At 48.6% G+C, this 14,756-nt stretch overlaps 1 protein-coding gene across 7 annotated transcripts in view; it reads left to right on the plus strand.

The window, feature by feature from the left end:
• Positions 1-14,756, plus strand: part of ANO1 (anoctamin 1) — a 143,470-nt gene that overhangs the window by 79,691 nt on the left and 49,023 nt on the right. For all 7 annotated transcript variants that reach the window (XM_083164552.1, XM_083164554.1, XM_083164556.1 and 4 more), the window contains one exon: positions 11,305-11,637. In XM_083164552.1, coding sequence (XP_083020678.1) covers positions 11,305-11,637 — 333 coding nt within the window. The remainder of the gene's footprint in view (positions 1-11,304; positions 11,638-14,756) is intronic.

The following is a 14,756-nucleotide window of genomic DNA, read 5'->3' on the forward strand; positions in this document are numbered from 1 at the left end:
TATATATATATATCAATGGGGACGGCGGCACTCCCGGCAAGCTGGAGGATGGAGAGAACAGTCGGTGCCTTCCACAGGTAAAGTCGCCAAACTGGCGGTTACCGCATATACAATGTAGTGGGGGCGGCGGCACTCAATGCGAATAAACGACACGGCAGACGTGAGTTACCAACGTTTCGTGGCTTGTGTTGCCACTTTATCAAGGTGCCAGAGAACTGCCACGAAACGTTGGTAACTCACGTCTGCCGTGTCGTTTATTCGCATTGAGTGCCGCCGTCCCCACTACATTGTGTATATATATATATATATATATATATTAACTACTCCTCGCCTCTATATATATATATATATATATATATATATATATATATATATATTAACTACTCCTCGCCTCTATGAGGTGAATTACCACCAGTGACCACTAGAGGCCACTCAACAGACTAAGATGTCATAACAGGAAGTGAAAGCAATTTTTACAGGGACAGTGATCGGTTTCAAACTCACCGGATATGGAGAGAGGGAGGTGTGAAGACAGAGATTGGAGATAGGAGCGGATCGGGGGTGGAGTGGAGAGTTTGTGGGCTAAAAACTATCACAGCTCGAAGTGAAAGTAAAAACTGTCACAGCGCAAATGTGAAAGTACATTGCAGCAGCCGTCCTTTTGACGGGCTTTTAACTAGTATTACATAATGGTATACCGCTGTATTCTAGCTGAGCCCTGGCCAAAATCCCTCTCTGACTAATGTTTGTCCTCCTTGTCCTCCCTTGGTCCCCATTGAGTGAAGGATCTCCCAGCGATCGTCCTGACCTCAGCCTTGCTACTCGCAAACTTACTGCTTCCCAAGTTAGAAAATGAGCCGCTTGAATCACCATAGAAGCTGCTGCTTGCTCATTGTTTCCTTGTGTTATCGTAACTACAGTACACAGTATTCTGAGCCGCTGTAACGGACAATGACGCAGTCTTCCTCCGTTTCCGACCACGTATCTCTGTGCAGTCAGGACCAGCCTTGTAGAAGGATTGAGCCGAAGCCTAGAGCAGTCACACTGAAGGGCTATTGCAGAATGTGTTGTAGTATTGTCCCTAAACTACCCGGAAACTATACTATTCCTTATGTCGGCAGAAACATGGACGTACAGATGGAGCTCTCGATGGAGCTGCTCCTGGCAATAGAATCGGCAATCGCCGCTGTGCGCCATCTGACAGAAGGGGGCGCGCACTTGAGACGTTCTTCTGATCCATTCTGTCAGAGCCCTCCTCCGGCACATTGCCCGTCTCCCTTAAGCGGAGATGGGCAGGGAATCCGCTCCCTGCTGCCGTGATGACTGGGACGGTCAGATGGAACTCCTGTCTGCCAGTTTAGGAGATCTGGCGATTCTTCAGGCTGCCTGGCAGGCGCTCCATCTGTACCATCATTTCCCTTTAAACCAGGATTCTCATTAATTTCACAGGCGCTGTGGCACCTGAAATAGGTCGACAGGGTCGGAAGGAGCGGGGCCTATGTCATAGGGGGTGTGGTCTCATGGGAATGCTGGGGTCGCATGCCACTCCCTTATTTTGCGTCACTACGGGGGGCATGGCCAGCGCTGTGTAAGCTGCTGGCCATGCCCCCAGCCACTGTGACTCTCTGAACTCTCTATTCCGCTCTCTGCAGTGCCTGCCAGCCCCGGGCGGGACAGGGGAAACGATCCCCAAAAAACCGGGATGGTAGCTGTAGGACCCGATATCGGACCCAGGTATCAGAGATTCCTGCTGCGGTCGCTCCTAGATACATTATATATGCCTCTATCTATTCCACAAATATTCAGTGATAAACTATATGGGCCCTATAGTCTTCTGGTCCTATTTGTCAGCAGTTTCCTCATGTGTAAGTGCAGAACGATATATCACCAGTACGTGTAACAATGGGAAGCTACAGCTTGCGCTAGCCTGCTCTTCCCTAGGGTCACCTGGCCAGGGAGGTACAGCATGCGGCAGTGGGAGACGGTCATTCGGTCGACATGCATCAGGTAGACCACTGAAGGTTGACACAAGCATTAGGTCGACAATGGGAGAGTCGACGGTGAAAAGGTCGACAGTAGGTTTTTTTTTTTACGTTTTCTTTTAGACAGCGTGTGCCTACGGTGTGTTGGGGAGCCTGCCCGAAGCACGGCGAGCACAGCAGTACACTTAGTCGACATTCGGGACAAAAAAGTAAAAAAAACTCATGTGGACTCATGCTTGTGTCGATCTTCCGACCCTATCAGCCGTAGTCATGTCGACCTATTTCAGGTGTCACCTAAGCCCAGTTGCTTAATGTATAATAACATGTTGCTATGTACTGTATATGTGATTGATGAGTTCTGGAATTCGCTGCATGATTCTAGTGGTACCTGCTAAAAAGGGTTAATTTAACATTACTATATTGTTCCGATATGCTTGGACCTCTCCCTATATAAATCAGTGTAACAGCCAGGGTAGACAGCTGCCGCAGGTGACAGAGGGTGGGGGGCGCTGGCCCATAGGTGGCGGTACTGACCACTGCATGTCGGGAGCTGTCTCCCGGAGTTAGGTGGTGCAGGATCACAGGTCACAGAACCAGAGACCTGCGTGTCTGCACAGTACATACTCTGTGCTCAGTGGGACTGGTGTGGCATGTCTGTAGTATGTGTAAGGGTTTATGAGAGGTGTTAGGTGACTTTGGGAACCCACCCACTTTTGGGCTGATCTGCCTGTGGTTAGGTTTCCAGAGTCACAAGTTGTCTGGTCTCATTTCTCTGCATGTCCCAGAAGGAGATCAAGCTCGGAACACGTCCCAGATCTCAATGGTGTCGCAAACTGTGAGTATCCCCATACTTACCTGTCGGTGACGGCATATTTATCACTTTGTTAGAGTTCTCTGTAAGTCTTTTTACTTACGTTCTGAGCATTCCCTGTCCTGCTCTGTGACTCGCATTTCTGGGGTCATAAGATCATGGAACTTAAGTGTAAATCGTTCTGCGTCTGGGTCATAATGACTATCTGATCACCTATATCCAGGGGGCATGGGAGCATATACTGTATGCTGGGAGTCTGCGGATATAGACCCCATTCATGGACGAAGTGCGGGACAAATCAGACCAAGCTTGGGTAGCCCCTTAGCACTACAGCAATTGTAGAACTACAAATCCCAGGTATAAAGACCCACGGCCCCTGGTTTTTATGCAAGTGTCCCATTCGTGCTTGTTTAACACCGTAATCCCTGACTCATTAACCCCTGTCTCAGGATGCTAAAGCATTAGGTCTCTTAGAGAATAGGATTATTGCTAGGCATGAGGGGACTTGTAGTTCCACACAAGTTTTAATAATCTATTTCTATATTAAACAACATTTAACTGAATTCAATTCTGAGACCATTAAACTAAAGTAAAGATTTGGGGGCTTGTAAAGATCAGCACAGTCCACACACACACAGTATATAATAACAGGCAGTGCTGGGAACGGTGGTCTTTAATAAAGTACATGAGGAATCTTGAATTGGAATAACCACCCTGAATGCATTCTCGCTAGAGAACCCCCCCCCCCCCCCAGGCCACACACAGGAAACGCCTAAGATAGTCCCTACTTTTCTCGTTTCAGTTACTCCAGTGTTTTGAAATCCGTCTTTTCTTTTACTATCAGGGCTAACTCTGAGCCAGATGCCAGAACTGGAGGTTTCTTAGCTGGTTACTTATAAGCACAGCGGCTGTCGGCAGAGATAAGCGAGGGCCACACTCCTCTGACTGTTCCGTTAGCACCACAAAACTCAGACGTCCTGGGGCTTATTCTCATGTGTCTGTATTCCTTTACCATCTGGGTGGCTTAATTCAGGTTGGCTTGCTAAGCAGCGTACATTCGCTGCTTAGCGAGCAGTTAAACTTCGCCAGGCGAGTGAACGCCCCCCTTCGCCAGGGGAATGGCCGCATTTTCATGCAAATGGATGTGTCCGCTTACTCATCAATCCACATGCGGCCGTACGGGAGTAAAATCATTCGATGGTCACTGACCATCGAATTAGATTTTTTTGCCTGTTCGCAAATAAGTCAGTCTGGACTGTCATTTAGTTGCCATGGGCATGGCTGAATTCGGGGTGGGCGCTGACGCATGCGTTCACATGGGGATGCCCTGCATTTCCTGGGCTCAGCCACCACTTTTGCGGGCGCGCCCAGAAAACTCTGGACGTTCCTATGCGACAGCCCACTATACTCCCACCCCCCCCCTCCCTGCCCATCACATTGGCAGACCTGCAACATCAGTTCCTGGACCAAATTTGGAAAAAAGCGAGCCAACCTGAATGAGGCCCTTAGTTCTCTGTTGAGTGGCGATACCAGTATTATTATTACAGAGATTAAATCGTTCACATCTGTCCCTGCCCCAGTGGAGCTTACAGTCTAATATCCTCAACACATAACACACTTGTGTCTGTAACATTGTACAGGGATATACAAGAGGAATCTAAGTGGTATCAGGCCTGTAAATAGGGTTATACAAGTTCATTGTCTTTGTATTGTAATTCTATCCTGATTGTATATCACACTTGTATAAACTACGGCGATGTTTGTGTTCGCTATATGAAAGGGGGTCAACGGCACATTCCACAATGTATACAACTTTCACTCTTTGTTTAAACATTAATCGGCTGAAAATTGACGAGTTTATTCATAATGTCATAATTAACAATAGACTGAGGATCCGTGGCACATATCATGTTTAATGTAGGCGACGTGGTTTAAAATCCTGGAGATGGGTGTTTTTATCATTCTACGCCTTTCTGAGGTTGGAGAGGTGGTTCGTTATTGCAGCTTACTTTGGTGGGACTGGTATCGGACTTGTGCTTTCAGCGGCATTGCTAATTACAAAAATTCTAGGCATTTATATTTAGTTTTAATAAAAACATCGCCCACGATCTCCATCGCGGGCGTCGTGGGTAAAGAAATCGCGGTGATCGCGGGCAGTACATTAACGGCCGCGACGCGATGCCCGCGATCACCGCGATTTCCCATAGGGTTCAATGTTAAATTTAGTGCTGCCCGCGATTTTACATTCAATGCTTCAATGGCCGCGATTTGGCCATAGGAATCAATGTTAAATGGGCTACAGAGCCCAAATAGGCACAATTAACACTTAAATGTCCCCCCAAATTTGTAACGCCACCCCACGATCCACGCCAACCCGAAGCGTGGCGAGTGGCGGCGGTACGCGTCCTCCGACCTTTTCATACCCCCACTATCCACGTCGGCGTGGAGTTGAGAATATAATAGTGTGGCGAGCGCAGCGAGCCACCGAGCCCGAAGCGTGGCGAGCGCACGCGGATACCTTCACAGGTAAATGTGGCCCTACGCGGGCTTCACAGGTATCCACGTTCCCTCGCGGGGCTCGCTGCGCTCGCCACGCTTCGGGCTCGGTGGCTCGCTGCGCTCGCCACACTATTCTATTCTCAACTCCACGCCGACGTGGATAGTGGGGGTATGAAAAGGTCGGAGGACGCGTCACGCCGCCCCTCGCGGGCTCGCTGCGCTCGCCACGCTTCGGGTTGGCGTGGATCGTGGGGTGGCGTTACAAATTTGGGGGGGACATTTAAGTGTTAATTGGGCCTATTTGGGCTCTGTAGCCCATTTAACATTGATTCCTATGGCCAAATCGCGGCCATTGAAGCATTGAATGTAAAATCGCGGGCAGCACTAAATTTAACATTGAACCCTATGGGAAATCGCGGTGATCGCGGGCATCGCGTCGCGGCCGTTAATGTACTGCCCGCGATGCCCGCGATCACCGCGATGGGCGCCCAACTAAGTAAAGAGTACCAAAACATTTAATCACAAGGTTTTCTTTGGCATCCGGTCAAAATACAGACTGTAACTTTGATGACGTTCATAAATGTCGACCCTACAGTGTCACCATCCAAGGTCTGTTGACAGTTTCATAGTTTCTGAAATGTTGATATTGTGAGGATGTTGTTGCTGCTGCCTGGAGGGTCAGGGTTCGGATGTGGGGGGGGGGGGGTGTTAAGGGTAGGTGCCGTCAGTAGAGTTAAGGTTAGGCTGGGGGTTTGGGGGAAGTTTAGGGCTAGGCAACAGTTGGGTTCAAGTTGTGGGGCATGGGAGTTTAGGTATAGACATCATGGGGGGTTTGTTATTGTTAGGATGTGGGGGGATGTTAAGGGTAGGTGCCGCCGGTCGGGTTAAGGTTAGGGGGTTTGGGGGAAGTTTAGTTCTAGGCACCAGTTGGGTTTAAGTTGTGGGGGTTAGGCACAAGAAGGGGGTTAAGCTGCATTGATGGAGTTAGGTACAAGGCTGAGTGTTATGGTTCGGTTATGAGGGATTAGTCTGTGGGAGGTTAAGAGTAAATACCTCCAGTAGGTTTTCGGTTGTGCTGGGGGAAGGGGAGGGGGGGGGGGGGGTTTAGAGTAAGCCACCAGGTTTAAGGTCAGGGATTAATATCAAGGATAGGGGAATACTCATGGGAACACTGTAGGATCAGAGGTCTGCGCCAGAAGTGACTGTTGCAACAAATCCGCGATCTGGCAGAAGACACTGGAGGTGCTACTGCCGACGGGAGAAGATAAGAGACCAATAGGCCACCAAGGATGGTTTGTAGACATGATCACTTTCCACATGCTGAGTATGCTGTCAGTCTAACCAGACTGACATTCTCATGTCCTCCTAATGACTGCGGAAGTCGAGCCAAACCCAACAAAAACATTCATTGCGGTACAAGCCGTGAGGATACTTGACAAACCTCCCCATGGAATTAAGAGTGCATACCTCCTAGCATTCAGATACAATCTTCACCTGATCCAGCTGGTTCTGGAAATGCACTCTGAGAACCGACACTCCACCATTTCCGGGCACATGAATTGTGACTGTCCCGCCAAGTTTGGGATAATTGCAAGTGGTAACTCCATACATTTTAAGGGTCCTATTTATTCTTTATTATCAAACTCACTGAGAGCTGCAGTGGCGGATACTAAAGTACTGGAGCAATATCGGTGTAGCCCCGGCAGGGTTACTGTGAAACTGTGAACGCTTGCGCACTGCTGGTGTTGGCACAGGGCTGAAGGGGGCGGAGGGATGCATACAGGTTCCTTCACACAACCAGATGACTCTGTGGACTAAGATGGCATCAGTTCCACTGTCTGAAGATGGCATCAGTTCCACCGTCTGAAGATGGCATCAGTTCCACCGTCTGAAGATGGCATCCGTGTTTTCAGAGTTTGGTAAACAAATGGAGGCATGTTCTTACTTCATGATCCAAGTGGGCATGAAGATAGAATATAATAGTGTGCCAAGCGGGAGCAAGCATCGTTAACGGTATAGTGGGCATATACTGAACGATATGCACGGTGATATCATTATCGTGCATTTTGTTCATTAAACCAGGTATTGCGTGGAACACATTATAAAATCCACCCTTTAATTAGCTGCTTGCTGTACTGAAGGTGCTATTTGTGGCAGAAGGAAGTTCTCACACCTAAGTGTTTACATAAGACTGGGAATTACTGGGTAACCCCCTGGGAGGTGCTGGGAGAACCCAGCAGCTAATTAATGCAGATAGTAAATGACACTGCATTAATTTCACACATAATAGTTTTATTATAGCTGCTGTTATTATGCGGTCTAATTGACTATAGTTTGGTCCAGGTCTGAGGTCATGGTTTCAATTCCCACCATGGTCCTAACTGTGCAGAGTTTGTATATTCTCCCCGTGCTTGTTTGGGTTTCCGCTGGGTACTCCGGTTTCCTCCAACAGTCCAAAAATATACTGGTAGGTTAAAAAGAACCCCAGCGTGTAAGTGTGTACATTGGCAGACGAGGTGGGCCAAGTGGTTCTTGTCTGCCGTCACATTCTGTGTATTAACGATCACACACGAGGACACCTCCTGCGCCCTTCTGCTGAATCAGAGGTCCCGGTCTTCCCAGAGCTCGCCTTAGAACAACTGTGTTACAGTTTGACAGGTTTACCACCCCCACCCCCCAGTGACACTACCCGAAAAGGAGCCAGTCCCTTAGAAGTAGTGAAATGATCACTTCACTTCTGTATCGGTACCCTGGCATGCTACCATGCACATGCAGTGGCCACTCTGTAATTTCAGTGATCTGTAGCCCATAGGTTACAGCAGGTAAGGCCATCTGGCGATGACATTTGTTGCGAGTCCTTGCTACAAATGTCAGAAACATAAATTTTTCATGATTTTTATTTTTAACCGGCTTCTTATTCCTTCACCGTCCATGTTGGCATAGTGGGAGAATATAATAGGTTGCCGAGGATTGCGACGCCCAAAGCTTGGCGAGCGAAGCAAGTCATGCGAGGGTGCACGTTACACTGATTGGGGGTCCATGTTGATAGTTGTCACCCATAACATTTTAAAAACTCAAGTCCACCTTTCCCCTGCTGACCTTTTGGGGTAGACCTATTGACTGTCTATCTAATAATCCGCACCCAGGCCGCTTCTTCTGATGCAGAGTGGGGAATCTACTGCGATCCCACCTGGGGGTTCCTTAAAGATTGTTGTTTTTGGGCGATAACCAGCAGATATTATTTGAGAGGCCCCTAAATCTTATCTGTTCTAAAGCCCCGTACACAATACGCACATCGTTCAGTGTGATGCATGCTCCCGTGGGTCATTATCGGACCCCTTTCTTGTCTGTACATGCAATCAGCCACTGCCTGTGTCGTTTATGTCTAGGTGCATATTGCTCGGTGTGTGCAGAAGATAATGTTTATATGACCCAATGAGTAAAACAAATTCTTTATCATTTGAAATCAGTCAGTATTGCACTATATTGTTCATTCTGTAGCACCAGGGAAACCGCTACGATATATATATTGTTAGCTGTCTTTATCGCGTAGCGTGCATGCAGCCTGAGGGCCATCCGGCGGAGATGCAGCACACAAGCTGCAATGTGGGGTTTGTGGTGAGCTGCACGTGGTGCGTCTCCACATTTGTCGGATGCTCCTTAAGAATTTGGCCCCGGTTCAAGATAAACAGAAGAGCTTGCGATCACAGACAGTTTGTGTTTGCGTGCATTACTCAGGACTGGATTGCAGAATTAGTGCTTTGTATAAATGTGTGTAGTGATACGGCATGAATTTAATTTTACCCCCCCCCCCCCTTCTCCTTTATTAGAATTCCACTGCAGCCCCCACCTCTGGATCTGCCACTGGTTATAGGTGATTAGTTGCCAGAAAATAAAATAAATTGGGATGTTCAGCCTGACAGAGGGGTAGATGTATGAAGCAGCGATAAGGGAGGAGAATTGAGCCAGAGGAGGAGTGGCCCATGGCAACCAATCAGCACTGATGTATCATCTATAATTTGCATAATATAAAATTATACAGTGCAGCTGATTGGTTGCCATGGGCCACTCCTCCTCTGGCTCACTTCTCCTCCCTTATCTCTGCTTCATACACTTCCCCAGAGTTCTGATAAGGCAGTTCTTTATAGAACCTCAGCATTGTTCCCCTCTGTATTGCGGCATTCATAGGCGTCTGTTTATCATTGGCGAGTCAGAGGGGTTCGTTCCTTATCGCTGCCTTATCTCTGTACCACAAAGCATTGTGTGTGTGTGTGAGATTGGAAGGGGACAAATAAAATGAGGATAAACCTGACACTGAGAGCTCGCTCAGGCTGCTGAGGGGGACGATGTAGTAGTCAGGATGCAGAGAGCCTGTCCCCAAGGCGACTGTGCGTTGGCTCTGGTGCAGGAACTCTAATGCACTGCAGATTATTTGTTGCGATCAATCATTAAGTATGTGCTGGAGCAGTTTAATATAAGAGTGAGACGTACAGCATCTATAAACCTGTATACACCACTCGTTGCATTGGTTTTCATACTTGCAAGCCAGAATTTAAGGGTTCCCAAATGAATCTTTGTACCAAGGGGGGCGCATATAGTTTTGGCGCATTGGCAGAGGTGACTGAAGGATAAACCATAAAGGCCGTGGAGGAAAGACGGTGTAAAATAAGAAAATTGGGTACACACCTATTCAGTCCATGGCCCGTTATCAAGTAAACGGAACAAAGACTGTATAGATGTGTATGTACTACCGTCGCAGGAGTGTGAGCCAAAGATCCGCTAACAACGCTGCTACAACGGTCATGATCGGGAAGACCACACCCTATGCGCTGCTTAATATTTCTCCCCATCCTATAGAGGAGCTTCACACCTCACTTCTGCCGCCACCATTTTGCTGCTCAAAAGGGAGGGTTGCCGAATTGAAAGGGGGAGTGGACTCATGGGGGGGTGTCACCATTTTCAACACTCTGCCTCTGGTACTTGCCAAAGATTCGTGCTAAATTACGAATAACGGAATGACTGCCCGTGGGTTAAACATCCAAGGCTGTGTGCACCTAGGTAGGCATGTGACTCTGATCCAATAAGGATGGCAGAGTTAGCTGGGATATTAGGGACAGGAAAAGGAGGAGTCTTCCTCTCTTTCCTGAAAGTTTCCCCGCCCACCCTCTCCTCCCTTTTGGCTTAATGGTAGATGGGGGTTAGTTGCGTTAGCTGATTGGCTGGAAAGAACGGCAGGTTAATTGATTTAGGTCTTCATTAAGTGATGATTCCGTGTACATGGTTTGTTTCTCGGAGTGCTCACCTTCGTCGACTATAGGCCTTCGCTGGATCACCAGCTCAGGACCGCGACACCACCCGGACGGGTGGGCGGTCAATGTAGAAGGTCGAGCGGATACCGCTTGTTGTTAGGGAATGTTTGCTTACGTGTCAGTTGTGGGGTGGAGCTTAAATAATTAGCCGTTCTTTCTTGGCCACCATTAATTAATTAGAATACAATTAATTAGCTTAAAGTGCTTTAAATGAATTAAAGTTTTAAGGTTTAGAGAAGTAAGTTTATTGAATGCTAAAAAGGTCACACATCAGAGGCTAGGATGTTTAAGGGAATGTGTCCTCTATCAGTGTGTTACTGCTGATTGCCCTCCTCTCGGGTGGATCGCCACACCTCACAAACTGGCCATGAAATATTTTATTCCTCTGGGCAACCGGTTCCATGACATTAAAGCCACGGTGGTAGCTGTCCTACAACACTTTTTTTTTTGCAAGTAAATTCCAGTATTGTCACTTTGGGTCCTTGTCACGCAGGTCACAAACAAGTTTCATGTAACAACTCGAACATCAATCTCTTTACAAACACTGTCCTTTGATGTTTTTGTTTGGTTCCAGGTGCCTCACGCTGACAATCACCCGCATAACTCCTTATACTTACTAGAGGGTTATTTCTTTCTTCAACAGAAACAGGTTTGGCTGTTACTCTGCAATAATGGTTAATCTCGTTTTTCCTTTCCGTTTCAGTTGCTGAATTCTCTGGGAGCCGATCAGGAATCCGCCTGTAAACATGGCCTGTGCTTCCGGGATGGCGAGAGGAAGGTTGACTATATTTTGGCCTATACCTACAAGAAGTCCTCCAGCAGCAGATCCCACAGTAAAAAGTCCCTGCAGAACAACTCCTTACACTCGCCAAGGAGTCGCAAAGAGAGTTACCAACTTCCCGGAGGAGCCGGCGATGTAGAGATGGCGGAGACAGAACCTAAGATGGACTATCACGAAGATGACAAGAGGTTCCGCAGGGAGGAGTTCGAAGGAAACTTGATCGAGACTGGTCTGGAATTAGAGAAAGATGAAGAGGTACAGTAATGGTCCATAATTATTTACACAGTGCGGGATGCTGGTTCCTGAGGAGAGAACGGTTTCCTACACTTACAGTAACCAGAAGCTTTGGCTGAGGAGAAAGAGGTTTAATGCTTAGCGACGATCAAACATAATATGGGCGTGTGTGTGACTCAACAAGTGACCTTAATGTTGTGGGTGTTTGTCTTGGTATTTGATCATGTCATTTTTGGAAAGAATTTGAAATGATTAAATTCCACCCACACAGACCCACTCCACACCTTACTTCCTAAATGTACTGATAGCAGATAAGGGTTTTCTAACCAGGCGTGTCCCCATCCTTGTGCCAACTATCAGAATAGTAAATGCTCCAGCTAATGTCCCATATTTCTATTTATAGCTGTGTTAGAATAGACTATTAGACATGGTTGCAGTGAGTGCGGTGCACACTGGGATCATTGAGTGTGGCGCAGCAGCGGTGCATGCCTGAAGCAGTGAGTGGGGCACAGCAGCTGTGCATGTCGGTAGCAGTGAGAGGGGCGCAGCGGTGCGTGCCTGGAGCAATGAGTGGGGCACAGCAGCAGTGCATGCCTGGAGCAGTGAGTGGGACACAGCGGTGCACATCGGGAGCAGTGAGTGGGGCACAGCAGGGTGTGCGCCTGGATCAGTGAGTGGGATGCAGGAGCAATGAGTGGGGCTCAGCTGTGGGGTGCAGGAGCAGTGAATGGGGCGCAGCTGTGCGTGTTGGGATCAGTGAGTGGGGTGCAGCAGCGGTGCGTGTCTGGAACAATGAGTGGGGTGCGTCTAGAGCAGTGAGTGAGGGGGGAACTGTGCGTGTTGTGATCAGTGAGTGGGGCGCAGCAGCGATGCGTGCCTGGAACAATGAGTGGGGAACAGCAGCGGTGCTGCCAGGCGCAGTGAGTGGATGCAGCTGTGCGCACCTGGCACAGTGAGTGGGGAGCAGAAGGGTGTGTCTGGAGCAGTAAGTGGGGGAACAGCAGCGGTGCGCGCCTGGCGCAGTGAGTGGATGCAGTGGTGCACACCAGGCAAAGTGAGTGGGGTGCAGCAGGGTGCGTCTAGAGCAGTGAGTGGATGCAGCGGTGCGCACCTGGCAAAGTGAGTGGGGAACAGCAGCGGTGCGCATCTGGCGCAGTGAGTGGATGCAGCTGTGCGCACCTGGCACAGTGAGTGGGGAGCAGCATGGTGTGCCTGGAACAGTGAGTGGGGAACAGCAGCGGTGCGCGCCTGGCGCAGTGAGTGGATGCAGCGGTGCGCACCTGGCAAAGTGAGTGGGGAACAGCAGCGGTGCGCATCTGGCGCAGTGAGTGGATGCAGCTGTGCGCACCTGGCACAGTGAGTGGGGAGCAGCATGGTGTGCCTGGAACAGTGAGTGGGGAACAGCAGCGGTGCGCGCCTGGCGCAGTGAGTGGGGTGCAGCAGGGTGCGTCTAGAGCAGTGAGTGAGTGGCACAGCAGCTGTGCGCGCTTGTAGCAGTGAGTAGGGCGCAGCAGTGCACGCCGGTAGCAGTGAGTGATATATCAGTGAGCGATATATATCGGGCTGATATAATGGGTGAAATCTGCCCAAATCGGAGGTTATTTGATGTGATCGGATCTGACGCGCATTTCTGTGCACATCAGATAAGTTTTATCGGGTGCATTTTGCATTTAATATTATTGTCAGTTTAATTGTTGGGGAGAAACTTGGTGCTTAGTATATTCGGTCCCTAACCAGGCTCGGGTCCGGAATCCTAGCAGTCGGATCCATGGTCAGTACTTGCCTTTGGGATCCCGCTGTCTGGATTCTGACTGTCGGGATCCCGCCCGCCGGGCTCCTGACCACATCAATCTGATTTTTGTATACAGGGTATGCTCTTGGTCTAATACCACAGCCCAGATAGTACCCACAGCGAGGATTCCAGTGTGAGCCCATAAGATTAGCCTGTTGTCACATGGGCGTTTTATAATGCCATACTCCTGGTTCTGCCAGTGTCAGACTGTACCAGCCTGGCACACCCAAAGGATGACAATACAACTATTGTGAGAGAAGGTCAGCCACTGCATGTATTAGCAATGCCCTCGCCAGTTATGTAATGCTTACATAAACCTTTAACATAATGTTTAACACCTGCATAAATCTATTTACTCAGTGCCAGAAGGCATCTGACACATTCCATGGCTACAGATAGATGGCTGCTTTCTTCAGGTGCCAGACACTGAATAGAAAGTGTCTAGTTAGTCAACAGGTCAACTGCATATGGTTGACACTGCAGTAGGTCAACATGGTCAAAATGTCGACACACAAATGAGCAACAAAAGTTTTCTGTTTTTAATGCTGTTTTTTTTTCTTCAACTTTTCCTTCATTAACCAGCCACGTAGAGTACACGTGGGAAAAGTAACGTGTGGCGAGAACACATGGTACACTATTTTGGGGTCGCATGTGATGAAACATACAAAATGACACCCCAAACCGGTCCTCGAGATCTACTGATTACTCATTACTAACATTCCCCAGATCACCTAGCTGGTGCACAGCTGTAGTCATTACTAGCTGTCACATTCCCCAGGTCACCTAGCTGGTGCACAGGTGCAGTCATTACTAACTGTCACATTCCCCAGGTCACCTAGCTGGTGCACAGCTGTAGTCATTACTATTTGTCACATTCCCCAGGTCACCTAGCTGGTGCACAGCTGTAGTCATTACTATTTGTCACATTCCCCAGGTCACCTAGCTCGTGCACAGCTGTAGTCATTACTAACTGTCACATTCCCCATATCACCTAGCTGGTGCACAGCTGTAGTCCTTACTAACTGTCACATTCCCCAGATCACCTAGCTGGTGCACAGCTGTAGTCATTACTAACTGTCACATTCCCCAGGTCACCTAGCTCGTGCACAGCTGTAGTCATTACTAACTGTCACATTCCCCATATCACCTAGCTGGTGCACAGCTGTAGTCCTTACTAACTGTCACATTCCCCAGATCACCTAGCTGGTGCACAGCTGTAGTCATTACTAACTGTCACATTTCCCAGGTCACCTAGCTGGTGCACAGCTGTAGTCATTACTATCTGTCACATTCCCCAGATCACCTAGCTCGTGCACAGCTGTAGTCATTAATAACTGTCACATTCCCC

Source organism: Crinia signifera, chromosome 11 (assembly GCF_055691185.1).
Source record: "Crinia signifera chromosome 11, ASM5569118v1, whole genome shotgun sequence".
NCBI classification, from domain to species: Eukaryota; Metazoa; Chordata; class Amphibia; order Anura; family Myobatrachidae; genus Crinia; species Crinia signifera.